Source organism: Triticum aestivum, chromosome 6B (genome assembly GCF_018294505.1).
Source record: "Triticum aestivum cultivar Chinese Spring chromosome 6B, IWGSC CS RefSeq v2.1, whole genome shotgun sequence".
Lineage (NCBI taxonomy): Eukaryota > Viridiplantae > Streptophyta > Magnoliopsida > Poales > Poaceae > Triticum > Triticum aestivum.
In genome coordinates this window covers 547,784,016-547,798,384 of record NC_057810.1, presented here as the reverse complement: position 1 = coordinate 547,798,384, position 14,369 = coordinate 547,784,016, and the positions used below count along the sequence as shown (strand labels likewise).

The following is a 14,369-nucleotide window of genomic DNA, read 5'->3' as shown; positions in this document are numbered from 1 at the left end:
TGGGTATCCAAATCCCGCTGTTGGTTATTGGCCGGAGAACATCTCGGTCATGTCTTCATGGTTCCCGAACCCGTAGGGTCTACACACTAAAGGTTCGGTGACGCTAGAGTTCTTATGGGAAATAGTATGTGGTTACCCAAGGTAGTTCAGAGTCCCGGATGTGATCCCGGACGTCATGAGGAGTTCCGAAATGGTCCGGAGGTGAAGATCGATATATTGGACGAAGGGTATTGGAGTCAGGAATTGTTCTAGGAGTACCGTGTGACGACCAGCGTGACCGAAAGGTGTTTCGGAGGCCCCGGCAAGTGTTGGGGGGCCTTATGGGCCAAGGGGAGGGGGCACACCAGCCCACTAAGGGGCTGTGCGCCCCTCCCAACCCCTCTCATGTAACATGGAGAGGTGGGGGCGCCTCCCCTAGGGCAACCGCCCCTCCCGGCTTGCGGGGCAAGTTTCCTAGGGGTGGGGGCGCCCAAACCCATCTAGGGTTTCTGTTGGTGTCAAAACCGGCGGATCTCGGGTAGGGGGTCCCGAACTGTGCGTCTAGGCGGATGGTAACAGGAGACAAGGGACACGATGTTTTTACCCAGGTTCGGGCCCTCTCGATGGAGGTAAAACCCTACTCCTGCTTGATTAATATTGATGATATGGGTAGTACAAGAGTTGATCTACCACGAGATTAGAGAGGCTAAACCCTAGAAGCTAGCCTATGGTATGATTGTTGTTCGTCCTACGGACTAAAACTCTCCGGTTTATATAGACACCGGAGAGGGCTAGGGTTACACAGAGTCGGTTACAATGGGAGGAGATCTTCACATCGTATCACCAAGCTTGCCTTCCACGCCAAGGAAAGTCCCATCCAGACACGGGACGAAGTCTTCAATCTTGTATCTTCATAGTCCGGGAGTCCAGCCAAAGGTCATAGTCCAGCCATCCGGACACCCCCTAATCCAGGACTCCCTCAGTAGCCCCTGAACCAGGCTTCAATGACGACGAGTCCGGCGCGCAAATTGTCTTCGGCATTGCAAGGCGGGTTCCTCCTCCGAATACTTCATAGAAGATGTTGAACACAAGGATAGTGTCCGGCTCTGCAAAATAAGTTCCACATACCACCATAGAGAGAATAATATCTGCACCAATCTAATCTGCTGACGTATTCTGCAGCGTGACATCACGCCACGGCCAGGCCTTTATTCGAATCGTTTTACTGTTCCACCTTAGCGCGTTTAGCGAGGCGGTTTCCTTGGCACGTCTTGTCAAAGCAGAGATCGCGTCCCCTTATTCCGGGATTCTCATCAATACGGGCGTGGGTAACCCAACCGTGCCTTTTGGTATGACTCCCTAATTGAAAGCGAGTCCCAAACGGTTACGGGGAGGGCTCTTGGTATTCAACTCCTTTATAAAGAGACCAAGGCTCGACTCCTTTCTTTTCAATCCAATCGAATCCGCCCCTCGCCTTGAGTTCCAACACCCAAAGCTCTAGTTTTAGGCACTTCGGACCTTCGACGATGTCCGGCTCCGACCTTCAAGGCCGGTGGATGCCTTCCTCCGTTACGGAAGAAGACGTGCGAAAGCTGAGAGATGCCAGGTATCTAACCGGCGAAATCTCGCATAGGCTACCTGCTCAAGGGTAGGCCATTCCCACTCCCCAGCCCGGTGAGAGCATGGTGTTCACATCTCACTTCCTTCGGGGGCTAGGCTTCCCGATTGATCCCTTCGTGAGGGGGCTACTGTTTTATTACGGGCTGGAATTCCACGACTTAGATCTGGAGTCCATCCTCCAAATCTCATCATTCATTGTCGTGTGTGAGGCCTTCCTCCATATTACCCCTCACTTCGGATTGTGGCTTAGAACCTTCAAGGTGGAACCAAAGATGATCGAGGGGCAGCATGCTGAGTGCGGAGGAGCTATCATAAGCAAGATGGCCGACGCTCCATGGCCCGAGGGCTCTTTTCAAGAGGAGTTTGGCTTATGGCAATGGGACTGGTTTTACATCACAGCCCCGAGGGGCTCCAAATGGGTGGCGCCACCTGTTTTTCGCTCGGGTCCCCCACCATGGTGAGCATCATGGGTCAATGAAGGGATTATCTGGGGGCCGTCCAAAGACGTGCCCCTTCTGCAGGACCGCATTCGAGATCTCCTAGAAAGAGATATTAACTTGACCGTAGTGGCGCAAGTTATGCTGATTCGCCGCACGCTGCCCTGCAAACGCCACCCTCTCCGCCTGTGGGAATTTAATCCGGAGGGACCGCGAGTCCTCCAACATTTTATGGGTGCGGCGCCCGTGGAGATGTACAAATTTTTCTTCGGATCACAAGCAAGGTGTCCGGACTTGTCCGAGGACGCGGGTCTGAGCTGCAATCGCCCGGATGCTCAAGTAAGTAGCCCCATATTTGGACACGCCATCAGTACTTTCATCATAACATTGCCCTTTAACAGAGCTATCCTTTGAACAGGAGTGGATAGCGAAGGCGAAGCTTATCAGCTGTCCAGCCCCCCTGCCCGAGACCGTGCCGGATCCCGTGTTAACCAGGATGCTGGAGATTATGCTTTCGGCAGAGGGCGAAGAGGGGAACCAAGGAGCTACCGCCTCCACAAAGGAGGCTGCCAGGAAGGGAGGAATCGACAATTCCCCCAACTTGGGAAAGAAAAGGATTGCCTCTGAAGATCCGGAGGAGATGGCCTCGAAACACAAGTTTGAATTATTGAAAGGTTCAAGTAATTTCAGAGTGAAGTTGAAGATCATCGTGACAAGAGGATAAAATGTCTATGATATGATCATAGACATGAATATCCGAGTTACGAGTTTGGCACACAATTAAGACATTGTGGAAATTGTTTCACGACTAACGCCGCCTGGAACACCATAGTGTGATGGTGTGTCCGAACATCATAACTGCACCCTATTGGGTATGGTGCATACCATGATGTCTCTTATCGAATGACCACTATTATTTATGGGTTAGGCATTAGAGACAACCGCATTCACTTTAAATAGGGTACCACGCAATTACGTTGAGACGACACCATATGAACTATGGTTTAGAGAAACCTAAGTTGTCGTTTCTTAAAAGTTTGGGGCTGCGACGCTTATGTGAAAAAGTTTCAGGCTGATAAGCTCGAACCCAAAGCGGATAAATGCATCTTCATAGGACACCCAAAAACAGTTGGGTATACCTCCTTTCTCTGTTCCGGAAGCAAAAGGGATTGTTTCTAGAATCGGGTCCTTTCTCGAGGAAAAGTTTCTCTCGAAAGAATTGAGTGGGAGGATGGTGGAGACTTGATGGGGTTATTGAACCATCACTTCAACTAGTGTGTAGCAGGGCACAGGAAGTTGTTCTTGTGGCGCCTACACCAATTGAAGTGGAAGCTGATGATATTGATCATGAAACTTCGGATCAAGTCACTACCAAAAACTCGTAGGTTGACAAGGATACATACTACTTCAGAGTGGTATGTAATCCTGTGTTGAAGGTCATGTTGCTAGACAACAACGAACCTACGAGCTATGGAGAAGCGATGGTGGGCCCAGATTCCAACGAATGGCTCGAGGCCATAAAATCCGAGAAAGGATCCATGTATGAAAACAAAGTATAGACTTTGGAAGAACTACTTGATGGTCGTAAGGCTGTTGGGTACAGATGGATTTTAGAAGGAAGACGGACAATGATGGTAAGTGTCACCATTAAGAAAGCTTGACTTGTCGTTAAGATGTTCTCTGACAAGTTCAAGGAGTTGACTACGATGAGACTTTCTCACTCGTAGCAATGCTAAGAGTCTGTTGGAATTATATTAGCAGTTACTGCATTATTTATGAAATCTTGCAGATAGGATGTCAAAACATTGTTTCCTCGACGATTTTCTTGAGTAAAGGTTGTATGTGATACACCAGAAGGTTTTGACAATCCTGAAAGATGCTAACAAGTATGCAAAGCTCCAGCAATCCTTCTAAGGACTGGAGTAAGCATCCTGGAGTTGGAATATACGCTTTGATGAGATGATCAAAGATTTTTGGTTTATACAAAGTTTATGAGGAACTTGTATTTCCAAAGAAGTGAGTGGGAACACTATAGAATTTCTGATGAGTATATGTTGTTGACATATTGTTGATCGGAAATGATGTAGAATTTCTGGAAAGCATATAGGGTTATTTGAAAAGTGGTTTTCAATGGAAAACCTGGATTAAGCTACTTGAACATCGAGCATCAAGATCTACAAGGATAGATAAAAAACGCTTAATAGTACTTTCAAATGAACACATACCGTGACAAGATTTTGAAGGAGTTCAAAATAGATCGGCAAAGAAGGAGTTCTTGGCTGTGTTATAAGGTGTGAGTATTGAGTAAGACTCAAGACCTGACCACAGCAGAAGAGATAGAAAGGACGAAGGTCGTCCCCTATGCTTTAGACGTAGGCTCTACAGTATGCTATGCTGTGTACCGCACCTGAAGTGTGCCTTGCCATGAGTCAGTCAAGGGGTACAAATGTGATCCAGGAATGGATCACATGACAACGGTCAAGGTTATCCTTAGTAACTAGTGGACTAAGGAATTTTCTCGATTATGGAGGTGGTAAAAGAGTTCATCGTAAAGGGTTACGCCGATGCAAACTTTGACACTAATCCGGATGACTCTAAGTAGTGAACCGGATTCGTATAGTAGAGCAGTTATTTGGAACAGCTCCAAGTAGCGCGTGATAGCTGCATCTAGAAGATGACATAGAGATTGGTAAAGCACACACAGATCTGAAAGGTTCAGACCCGTTGATTAATAACCTCTCTCACAAGTGAGACATGATCAAACCCCATGGGAGTTGAATTCATTGCAATCACATAGTGATGTGAACTAGATTATTGACTCTAGTGCAAGTGGGAGACTGTTGGAAATATACCCTAGAGGCAATAATAAAATGGTTATTATTATATTTTCTTGTTCATGATAATTGTCTATTGTTCATGCTATAATTGTATTAACTAGAAACCATAATACATGTGTGAATACATAGACCACAACATGTCCCTAGTGAGCCTCTAGTTGACTAGCTCGTTGATCAATAGATGGTTATGGTTTCCTGACCATGGACATTGGATTTCATTGATAACAGGATCACATCATTAGGAGAATGATGTGATGGACAAGACCCAATCCTCATAGCACAAGATTGTGTAGTTCGTTTGCTAAGAGCTTTTCTAAATGTCAAGTATCATTTCCTTAGACCATGAGATTGTGCAGCTCCCGGATACCGTAGGAATGCTTTGGGTGTACCAAACGTCACAACGTAACTGGGTGCCTATAAAGGTGCACTACAGGTATCTCCGAAAGTGTCTGTTGGGTTGGCACGAATCAAGATTGGGATTTGTCACTCCGTATGACGGAGAGGTATCTCTGGGCCCACTCGGTAATGCATCATCATAATGAGCTCAATGTGACTAAGTAGTTAGTCACGGAATCATGCATCACGGAACGAGTAAAGTGACTTGCCGGTAACGAGATTGAGCGAGGTATTGGGATACCGACGATCGAATCTCGGGCAAGTAACATACCGATAGACAAAGGGAATTATATACGGGATTGATTGAATCCCCGACATCGTGGTTCATCCGATGAGATCATCGTGGAACATGTGGGAGTCAACATGGGTATCCAGATCCCCCTGTTGGTTATTGGCCGGAGAACGCCTCGGTCATGTCTGCATGGTTCCCGAACCCGTAGGGTCTACACACTTAAGGTTTGGTGACGCTAGAGTTGTTATGGGAAATAGTATGTGGTTACCGAAGGTAGTTCGGAGTCCCGGATGTGATCTCGGACGTCACGAGGAGTTCCGGAATGGTCCGGAGGTGAAGATTAATATATTGGACGAAGGGTATTGGAGTCCGGAATTGTTCTGGGAGTACCGGGTGACGACCAGCGTGACCGAACGGTGTTTCGGAGGCCCCGGCAAGCGTTGGGGGGCCTTATGGGCCAAGGGAAGGGGGCACACCAGCCCACTATGGGGTTGTGCGCCCCTTCCAACCCCTCTCACGTAACATGGAGAGGTGGGGGCGCCTCCCCTAGGGAAGCCGCCCCTCCTGGCTTGGGGGCAAGTTTCCTAGGGGTGGGGGCGCCCAAACCCATCTAGGGTTTCCCCTGTGGCCGCCACCCATCCCCTAGGGAACCCTAGGGCACCTCCTCCACCCCCTTCCCCCTATATATAGTGAGGGAGAGAGAGGGCAGCCGCACCCTTCCCCTGGCGCAGCCCCTCCCTCCTCCAACACCTCCTCCTCCGTAGTGCTTGGCGAAGCCCTGCCGGAGAACCACGAGCTCCATCGCCACCACGCCGTCGTGCTGCTAGAGTTTTCTCTCAACTTCTCCTCTCCCCTTGCTAGATCAAGAAGGAGGAGACGTCCCCGGGCTGTACACGTGTTGAACGCGGAGGCGCCGTCCGTCCGGCGCTTAGATCAGAATCGACCGCGATCTGAATCGCTGCATGTACGACTCCACCAACCGTGTTCTTGTAACCCTTCCGCATCACGATCTTCAAGGGTATGAAGATACACTCATCCTCTCCCTCTCTTGTTGCTAGAATCTCCATAGATTGATCTTGGTGATGCATAGAAAATTTTGAATTATTGCTACGTTCCCCAACAGGGGCGCCGCCCCCCTCCTTGTCCTATTCGGAATAGAGGGAGAGGGGGGCGCAGCCTGCCCTGGCCACCCCTCCTCTTCTCCACTAGGGCCCATTAGGCCCACTAAACCCCACGGGGGGTCCGGTGACCCCTCCCGGTACTCCGGTATATGTCCGAAACCTCCCGAAACACTTCCAGTGTCCGAACATAGTCATCCAATATATCGATCTTTATGTCTCGACCATTTCGAGACTCCTCGTCATGTCCATGATCACATCCAGGACTCCGAACTACCTTCGGTACATCAAAATACAAAAACTCATAATACCGATCGTCACCGAACTTTAAGCGTGCGGACCCTACGGGTTCGAGAACTATGTAGACATGACCGAGACTCGTTTCCTATCAATAACCGATAGCGGAACCTGGATGCTCATATTGGTTCCCACATATTCTACGAAGATCTTTATCGGTCAAACCGCATAACTACATACATTGTTCCCTTTGTCATCGGTATGTTACTTGCCCGAGATTCGATCGTCGGTATCTCAATACCTAGTTCAATCTCGTTATCGGCAAGTCTCTTTACTCGTTACGTAATGCATCATCCTGCAACTAACTCATTAGCTACATTGCTTGCAAGGCTTATAGTCATGTGCATTACCAAGAGGGCCCAGAGATACCTCTCCGACAATCGGAGTGACAAATCCTAATCTCGAAATATGCCAACTCAACATGTACCTTTGGAGACACCTGTAGAGCTCCTTTATAATCACCCAGTTATGTTGTGATGTTTGGTAGCACACAAAATGTTCCTCCGGTAAACGGCAGTTGCATAATCTCATAGTCATTGGAACATGTATAAGTCATGAAGAAAGCAATAGCAACATACTAAACGATCAAGTGCTAAGCTAACGGAATGGGTCAAGTCAATCACATCATTCTCCTAATGATGTGATCCCGTTAATCAAATGACAACTCATGTCTATGGCTAGGAAACACAACCATCTTTGATCAACGAGCTAGTCAAGTAGAGGCATACTAGTGACACTATGTTTGTCTATGTATTCACACATGTATTATGTTTCCGGTTAATACAATTCTAGCATGAATAATAAACATTTATCATGATATAAGGAAATAAATAATAACTTTATTATTGCCTCTAGGGCATATTTCCTTCAACCCTCAGCCCTGAAGGTGGACTACTCCCTCCTCATCGTGGTGGCCATCGGGATGATGAAGATGGCCACCGGTGATTATTCCTCCCTCCGGCGGAGTGCCGGAACAAGGTCTAGATTGGTTTCTCGTGGCTACAGAGTCTTGCGGCGGCGGAACTTCTGATCTAGGGTTACCCCGAGGGTTTTTGGAATATTTGAGAATTTATAGGGCGAAGAGCGATGCGGGAGGCCACCGAGGTGGGCACAACCCACCTGGGCACGCCTGGGCCTCCAGGCGCGCCCTAGTGGGTTGTGCCCCCCTCGGGGCACCCCCTCCCTAGGTGCTTCTCTGGCCCACTAGATGTCTTCTGGTCGATAAAAAATCCACAAAAAGTTTCGCAGTGTTTGGACTCCGTTTGATATTGATTTCCTGCGATGTAAAAACAAGCAAAAAAACAACAACTAGCACTGGGCACTGGGTCAATAGGTTAGTCCCAAAAAAATGATATAAAGTTGCTATAAAATGATTGTAAAACATTCAAGAATGATAATATAACTGCATGAATACTTCATAAATTATAGATACGTTGGAGACGTATCATTCAGCGTGACTTGGACGCGCGAAGAAGAAGGCATCAGAGCAGGCTAAGGCGGCCTAGGAGGCCAAACATTAGATTGCCCTACTCCGGAGGGACGGCGTGGAGAGTGCTACTTGGCTTGCTGAGGCACAACAGTGCCGCGGCCTGGAGGCCGTTGCCAAAGGTATGTGTTCTATCTTTTTGTCTTGAGTGTAAGATGACTTCGGAGGCCTCCAGATGTCGTAACGGGCTCCTTGTACTGTCTTTTGCAGTTCCGCTGCCGGAGATCCAAGTCGAGGACATGGAGGACCGGCTTCGAGAGGTCGCGACGATGGTTGAGAATAGGTTTGGACGAGCTTTTATTCCCGGAAAGCCTAGAAATAAAAAACCAAAACAGATACCGAGGAAAAACCAAAAACATAAAAATGAAAACCGAAAAAACACCAAGAAGCACAGATATATTTTTTCACTTTTTTTTAAGAAACATGTGTTTTCGCTTTTCAGGAAGCACCAACTTGCGAAGCACAATTTATCGTAAAGCTGCTTTTCACTTTTCAGGAACCACAACTGTGCTTTTCACTTTACAAGAATCACCGCTAGTTGAGCTTCTCGCGGAAGCAAAACTGTTATTTTATTTTTATTTTTTTGAGAAGCCAACTATACATTTTCAATTTTTTAGGAAGCACAACACTATTCATGAGGAAGCCACACGCGGGGAAAACAAAACAAAAAGATTTTTTTAGAAACCTAAACAACCAAACAAAATCAAAAATAAAAATGCATGTAGAAAATAAAAAAAAGGTGTGACTAGAACTCAGTCAAGTGAAGTCAGCGTAGTTACGGTGCTGCAAGCGGCATGGCTGGATGCTGCAAACAGCAACAAAAAATGTTGTGACAGTACCGCAAACAACAACAACATATGCTACAACCATTTTGACTAAAAATGCTACAATCGTAAAAGGAGAATGTTGGAACCGGTGGGAGGAAGTGCTACAATCGACGAGGAACGACATGCTACAACCAGCAAGACGGATGCTGCAACCGGCAGAAAAAAATAATGCAAATGATGGGACAAAATGCTGCAAGGTCGACTGAGACTTTGTTAAGTCTCAGTCAATTGAGTTTCAGCAAGCCCGATTAAAAAACTTTCTTCCGCCAGAGCGTCAAGCAAATGACACATGGTGCGTTAGGCGCTTCCTATGATGTCCGCTGGGAATCCCCGAAGGGTATCCGTCAACTACTCCCTCTGTCTTAGTTTATAAGGCATGCATGTAGTTCTAGGTCAACAATTTAACTAGCTAAATTTGTATTATATATGATGAAAAATATATGTTTAGAAACTACATCTTCCTGAGAATCCAATGATATACTTTTAATAAAATAGAACGCATATTTGGCTAGTCAAATCGATAATCTAGAACTACGCGCATGCCCTGTACACAGATGCCCTGTACACAGAGACGGAGAAAGCAGTTGCTCCCACCGTCTCAAAAAAATGAATAGTTGCTCCTACATTTTCCTTCCAGAAATTCTCAATCCACACGAAAACTTTTAAAACAAACACCAGGAAATTCCACGCTCCACATTAATGGAAGCCCATCCATCTTTGCTTGAACGCGAGGGGAAGATAACACGACACACACACAGAGCGGACCCACTGGGCCCCGCAGCGGTGGGGTGAGGTGGAGACGCAACGCAGGTGGACGTCATTTCGTCATCCCCAACCCCCCCTACACACTGACTCGCCACAAGCGGAGCAGAGAGGCCGCGCCATGGCCCGCATCTAGGGACCGAGGAGGAGGAGAAGCAGCCCAGTAGACGCAGGCAGGATGGGGCGCGCGTTCGTGTACGTCGTCCTTGGCGGCGGCGTGGCCGCGGGCTACGCGGCGCTCGAGTTCGCCCGCCGCGGCGGCTACTCCCGCGGCGAGCTCTGCATCATCTCCGAAGAGGCCGTGAGCGCTCCCTTCCCCGTCCCGAGTTCGGTCCCCTCCTGTAGTATTTTGTCAGCTTCAGAACTCCCTCTGTAATCGAGTCGTAGTTGTCCGTCAGTGGATAGGACGGCGCCACCGGTGCTTCGGATTGGTGGGTTTCTTGCGCTTCCAACTGTATTAGGAAGGATTTATTTGTGGTTGCTTCAGCCGACAAGCCAGGAATGCTTACGTTTTGTTGCCTTCGAGACGATGTATGGCTTATTAGAGCCTTGATTTGCCTGGATAATTTTGTCACGACCCTAGCAGGGTGCTATTTAGGGACACACATAGTAGCCTGCACTGCAGTTCGGTAACTGAAAAATGGCGACTGAGGTAGCAATGGGGGAAAATGGGTTAGTTTTGATCCTCTGTCTGACCTCTAAGGAATCATGTATGTTCCAACTATGCATTTTGTGCCTAGTTTGTAGGAATTTCCCTTCAAGGAGCAAGAAAGGAATGCCAAATTTCTCTGTGTGATCTTAAGATTCAGCTGTAATGAGCAATAGTCCATATGGTGATTTGACATAGTTGATTTTGTTTTTCCATGGAAGATGTCAAAAGGTGGTGGCAAACCAGGGGGGGCGGGGGAATTAAAAACAAACAGGGATGATATGTTGTTGTTTTTTGCTTGTGGAACAATTATCACTCAGTTCATGCCCTGTGATTCTATCATTGAACGTGTATTTCTCTTGATGATCTCTTTCGTATCTTGCCAGGTCGCTCCTTATGAACGCCCTGCATTAAGCAAAGGCTATTTACTCCCAGAAGGTACATTTCTCACACACTTAAAAGTATCAATAACCCACCTAGCATTCCACCTTACCTCTTATATATAATATCAATTGTGATTAATTTCACTGTTTTAAAATTTTGAAATATTACCTCCCTTCTTTCACTAAAAAATGATTATAGCTACATCCTAGAAAGGTAGTTTTATGACACATTGATAGACAGTTTCACACTTTCAAAATAGTGTGATTAATTCATCATGCTACTGTTAACACTATGTTTCACATTGTTTTCTTACCATGGTATTTGCTAATGTATCCTGTCTCCCTGCATTTGATGCGCAGCCTGTTAGTCTTGCTAACTGTTTTTAATTCCTGTGAAATTTACAGATCCTTCTCGTCTTCCAAAATTCCATACTTGTGTTGGAGCTAATGATGAGTTACTGACGACTAAATGGTACAAGGAACAAGGTAGGTTTGTTTAGCTTTTGGTTTTCCACTTCGTTCTAATTTTCATCGCATGTATGCATATTGCGAAATGAGATAGTTCATTAGAGTTCCTGGTAAACACCATACTCCCGTTGTCCCAAAATAAGCTTCGTGGCGTTAGTTCAAATTTGTTCAAATTTGAACTAAAGCCACGACACAGATATCCTCGAAAAAAAGATCTGCTAAAATATATGGTATTTTTATTGGTTCTTCGATTCAATAAAAATAGTTTTATGATCCAGTTGTTATTGTCTGTAATGTGTATGCCTACATCGGCACGACATATGTACTAACTTTATGCGAGTAGGTATTGAACTTGTTCTTGGAACAAGAGTGATATCTGCTGATGTGAGACGGAAGACATTGCTTACAGCCACTGGAGAAACTATCAGCTATAAGACACTTATAATTGCAACAGGTGCTCGGGTATGGACTTATTTATACTTCTTGAAGTCTATCTTGTCTCATTTTCAATTATTATATATTTGATTCATTTTTGTCTGTCTCTGTACATGACATAGGCTTTGAAGCTGGAAGAGTTTGGAATAAGCGGTTCAGATGCTGCAAACATATGTTATTTGCGCAATCTTGAAGACGCAGATAAATTAGTGAATGCGATGAGCTCATGTTCTGGTGGAAATGCTGTTGTCATCGGTGGTGGCTACATAGGAATGGAATGTGCAGCAGCATTGGTTACTAACAAGATAAAAGTAACCATGGTCTTCCCTGAAAAACACTGCAGTAAGTAATATGTTTTGTCCCTTGATTTTTTGTTTGACTTGTTATCTTAGGATTTAGGGCTCCCATGATATGCTGTAAAGACCCATTTTGCTGATCTGTATATGACCTTGATTTGTTTTTCTGCAGTGGGTCGGCTATTTACAGAAAAAATTGCAGACTATTATGAAAGCTACTACACTTTGAAAGGAGTTACTTTTACCAAAGGAACTGTGCTTACATCCTTTGAAAAAGACTCAACAGGGAAGGTGAGTTTCTATTCCAAACTGGGTGTACTTTGCAGTTGGTGGCTAGTAACTCTACACTGTGTTAAAAAGACTCAAGGTTCAGAATTACTTTTCCTGGCAGTCATATCCGGTGGCTGATAGAGGTTCTTGGCTTGGGAGTATGGGGTAGCTGTTGAAATCACAGTCATATTCATTCATTCACCTAAAAGCAATCTCAGTAGCAATTGAAGAGAATCCTGGTCAATTTCTAGGCAAAGAACTAACTGGGATTTGACCATTTAGGGGAGAGTTGCTTGTATCTTCTGTATCATTGTGTAGGCCCTGTTCAATATTGACATATAGCTTGGAAACCGATGTACATCTAGTGGTAATTCCGTATCTAGTTTATCATCTCTTGTCATACTTCGATGAAAACTTGTGTTCTGAGAGTCGTATTGAAGCAAGTAAACAAAATAAAAGGATTAGGTATTTGAACCTGAGTACCCAGTGGGAAAGAAGAATATTTGATACAGGAACTGGATGCCCTTTGAACACCCTTTTCTTAAGGGAAGCCCTATATGATTAGAGATAGTGCATTCTTGGAGAGAAAAATGGCTTGGTTTTTCAACAGCATGCTTTGTCAACAATGAGCATGTTGACCCTAACAAGGTTCAACAATTCCTGCTATTTTATTATTGAATATGGTGTTTTGAGACCAATCAATGCCAACCACTATTAGCTGTACTATTTAAAGTGTATTCTCCATGTCTGTCCAGTTCGAATCGTCTAGTGACTATTAGCTCTATTTTTTGAAGTATACACTCCATGCCCATCTAGTTTGAATAGTCTAGCGTTACTTAAGCGACTTCCTTTATTTGCTGACAATGACTGTCAAAGTAAGAGGGTTACTGTATATTTACAGGTGACTTCGGTAATCTTAAGAGATGGTAACCACCTTCCTGCTGATATGGTAGTAGTTGGTATTGGGATCCGTGCAAATACCAGCCTTTTTGAAGGTCAGCTGCTGATGGAGAAAGGCGGCATAAAGGTAAACGGGCAAATGCAAACCAGCGACAGCTCCGTGTATGCTGTCGGTGATGTTGCCGCGTTCCCTATCAAGCTCTTTGACGGTGATATCCGACGGCTTGAGCATGTTGACTCGGCTCGTAGAACCGCCAGGCATGCTGTCGCGGCCATCCTGGAGCCTTCCAAAACCAGGGACGTCGATTACCTGCCATTCTTCTACTCCAGAGTCTTCACACTGTCCTGGCAGTTCTACGGAGACAATGTCGGAGAAGTAATTCACTACGGCGACTTCACGAGCAACAGCCCGAGGTTCGGCGCATACTGGGTCAGTAAGGGCCAGATCACGGGTGCGTTCCTGGAAGGTGGGAACCGAGACGACTACGAGGCGTTATCGATGGTTGTCCGGCGTAAAACCAAGGTCTTAGACATGCCTGAACTTGAAAGACAAGGCCTGGCGTTTGCCATCCAGGAAAGCAAGAAAGACGTGCCTGACAGCGGGGTTACCCTCGGCGAGAAGCCCACTTTCGTGTGGTATGCGACGGCGGGGGTTGTTGCGGCAGTGTCGATCTCCGCATTCGGTTATTGGTACGGCAGGAAGCGCCGCAGGTGGTGAGCTGATGGAAGGACGGAGGAGGAAGGTCTGTGTGTGCCATTGCTTACGGTTACTCGGAGGGAATCCTGTATAAAAACCTGTACGAAAGTGTAATTTTGTCTCATACTGTAAACAAGTATAGAAATACCATCGTATATTGTTAAATGGAATGAAATGATGTTACGAAATCTGGAGAGCCATCCTTTTCCCACCTGATGAAATCCATAAATTTCTTCGCAGTTGCTGGGCTGCTGATGTCTTTGAACCATGTCCAGTTTCT

At 46.1% G+C, this 14,369-nt stretch overlaps 1 protein-coding gene across 2 annotated transcripts; it reads left to right on the top strand.

The window, feature by feature from the left end:
- The first annotated feature begins 9,987 nt into the window (after positions 1-9,987).
- Positions 9,988-14,283, top strand: LOC101290625 (monodehydroascorbate reductase 2, peroxisomal). Of its 2 annotated transcripts, none has more exons than XM_044557829.1 (7): positions 9,988-10,292; positions 11,027-11,078; positions 11,429-11,509; positions 11,835-11,953; positions 12,049-12,268; positions 12,395-12,513; positions 13,394-14,283. In XM_044557829.1, the coding sequence occupies exons 1-7, from the start codon at positions 10,170-10,172 to the stop codon at positions 14,108-14,110; spliced, it is 1,431 nt and encodes a 476-aa protein (XP_044413764.1). In that variant the 5' UTR covers positions 9,988-10,169; the 3' UTR covers positions 14,111-14,283. The 2 variants fall into 2 exon arrangements, with proteins under 2 accessions (XP_044413764.1, XP_044413763.1); XM_044557828.1 differs by having other exon boundaries at positions 9,993-10,292; positions 10,862-11,078.
- The last annotated feature ends 86 nt before the right edge of the window (positions 14,284-14,369 follow it).

What these genes read in the sequence shown, in the direction of transcription:
- LOC101290625 (XM_044557828.1), top strand. Translation starts at nt 10,170, where the DNA reads ATGGGGCGCGCGTTCGTGTACGTCGTCCTTGGCGGCGGCGTGGCCGCG. An exon ending in TAATTGCAACAGGTGCTCGG is followed by an intron (nt 11,954 to 12,048) that starts GTATGGACTTAT and finishes TACATGACATAG; the next exon opens with GCTTTGAAGCTGGAAGAGTT. An exon ending in CTTCCCTGAAAAACACTGCA is followed by an intron (nt 12,269 to 12,394) that starts GTAAGTAATATG and finishes GTTTTTCTGCAG; the next exon opens with TGGGTCGGCTATTTACAGAA.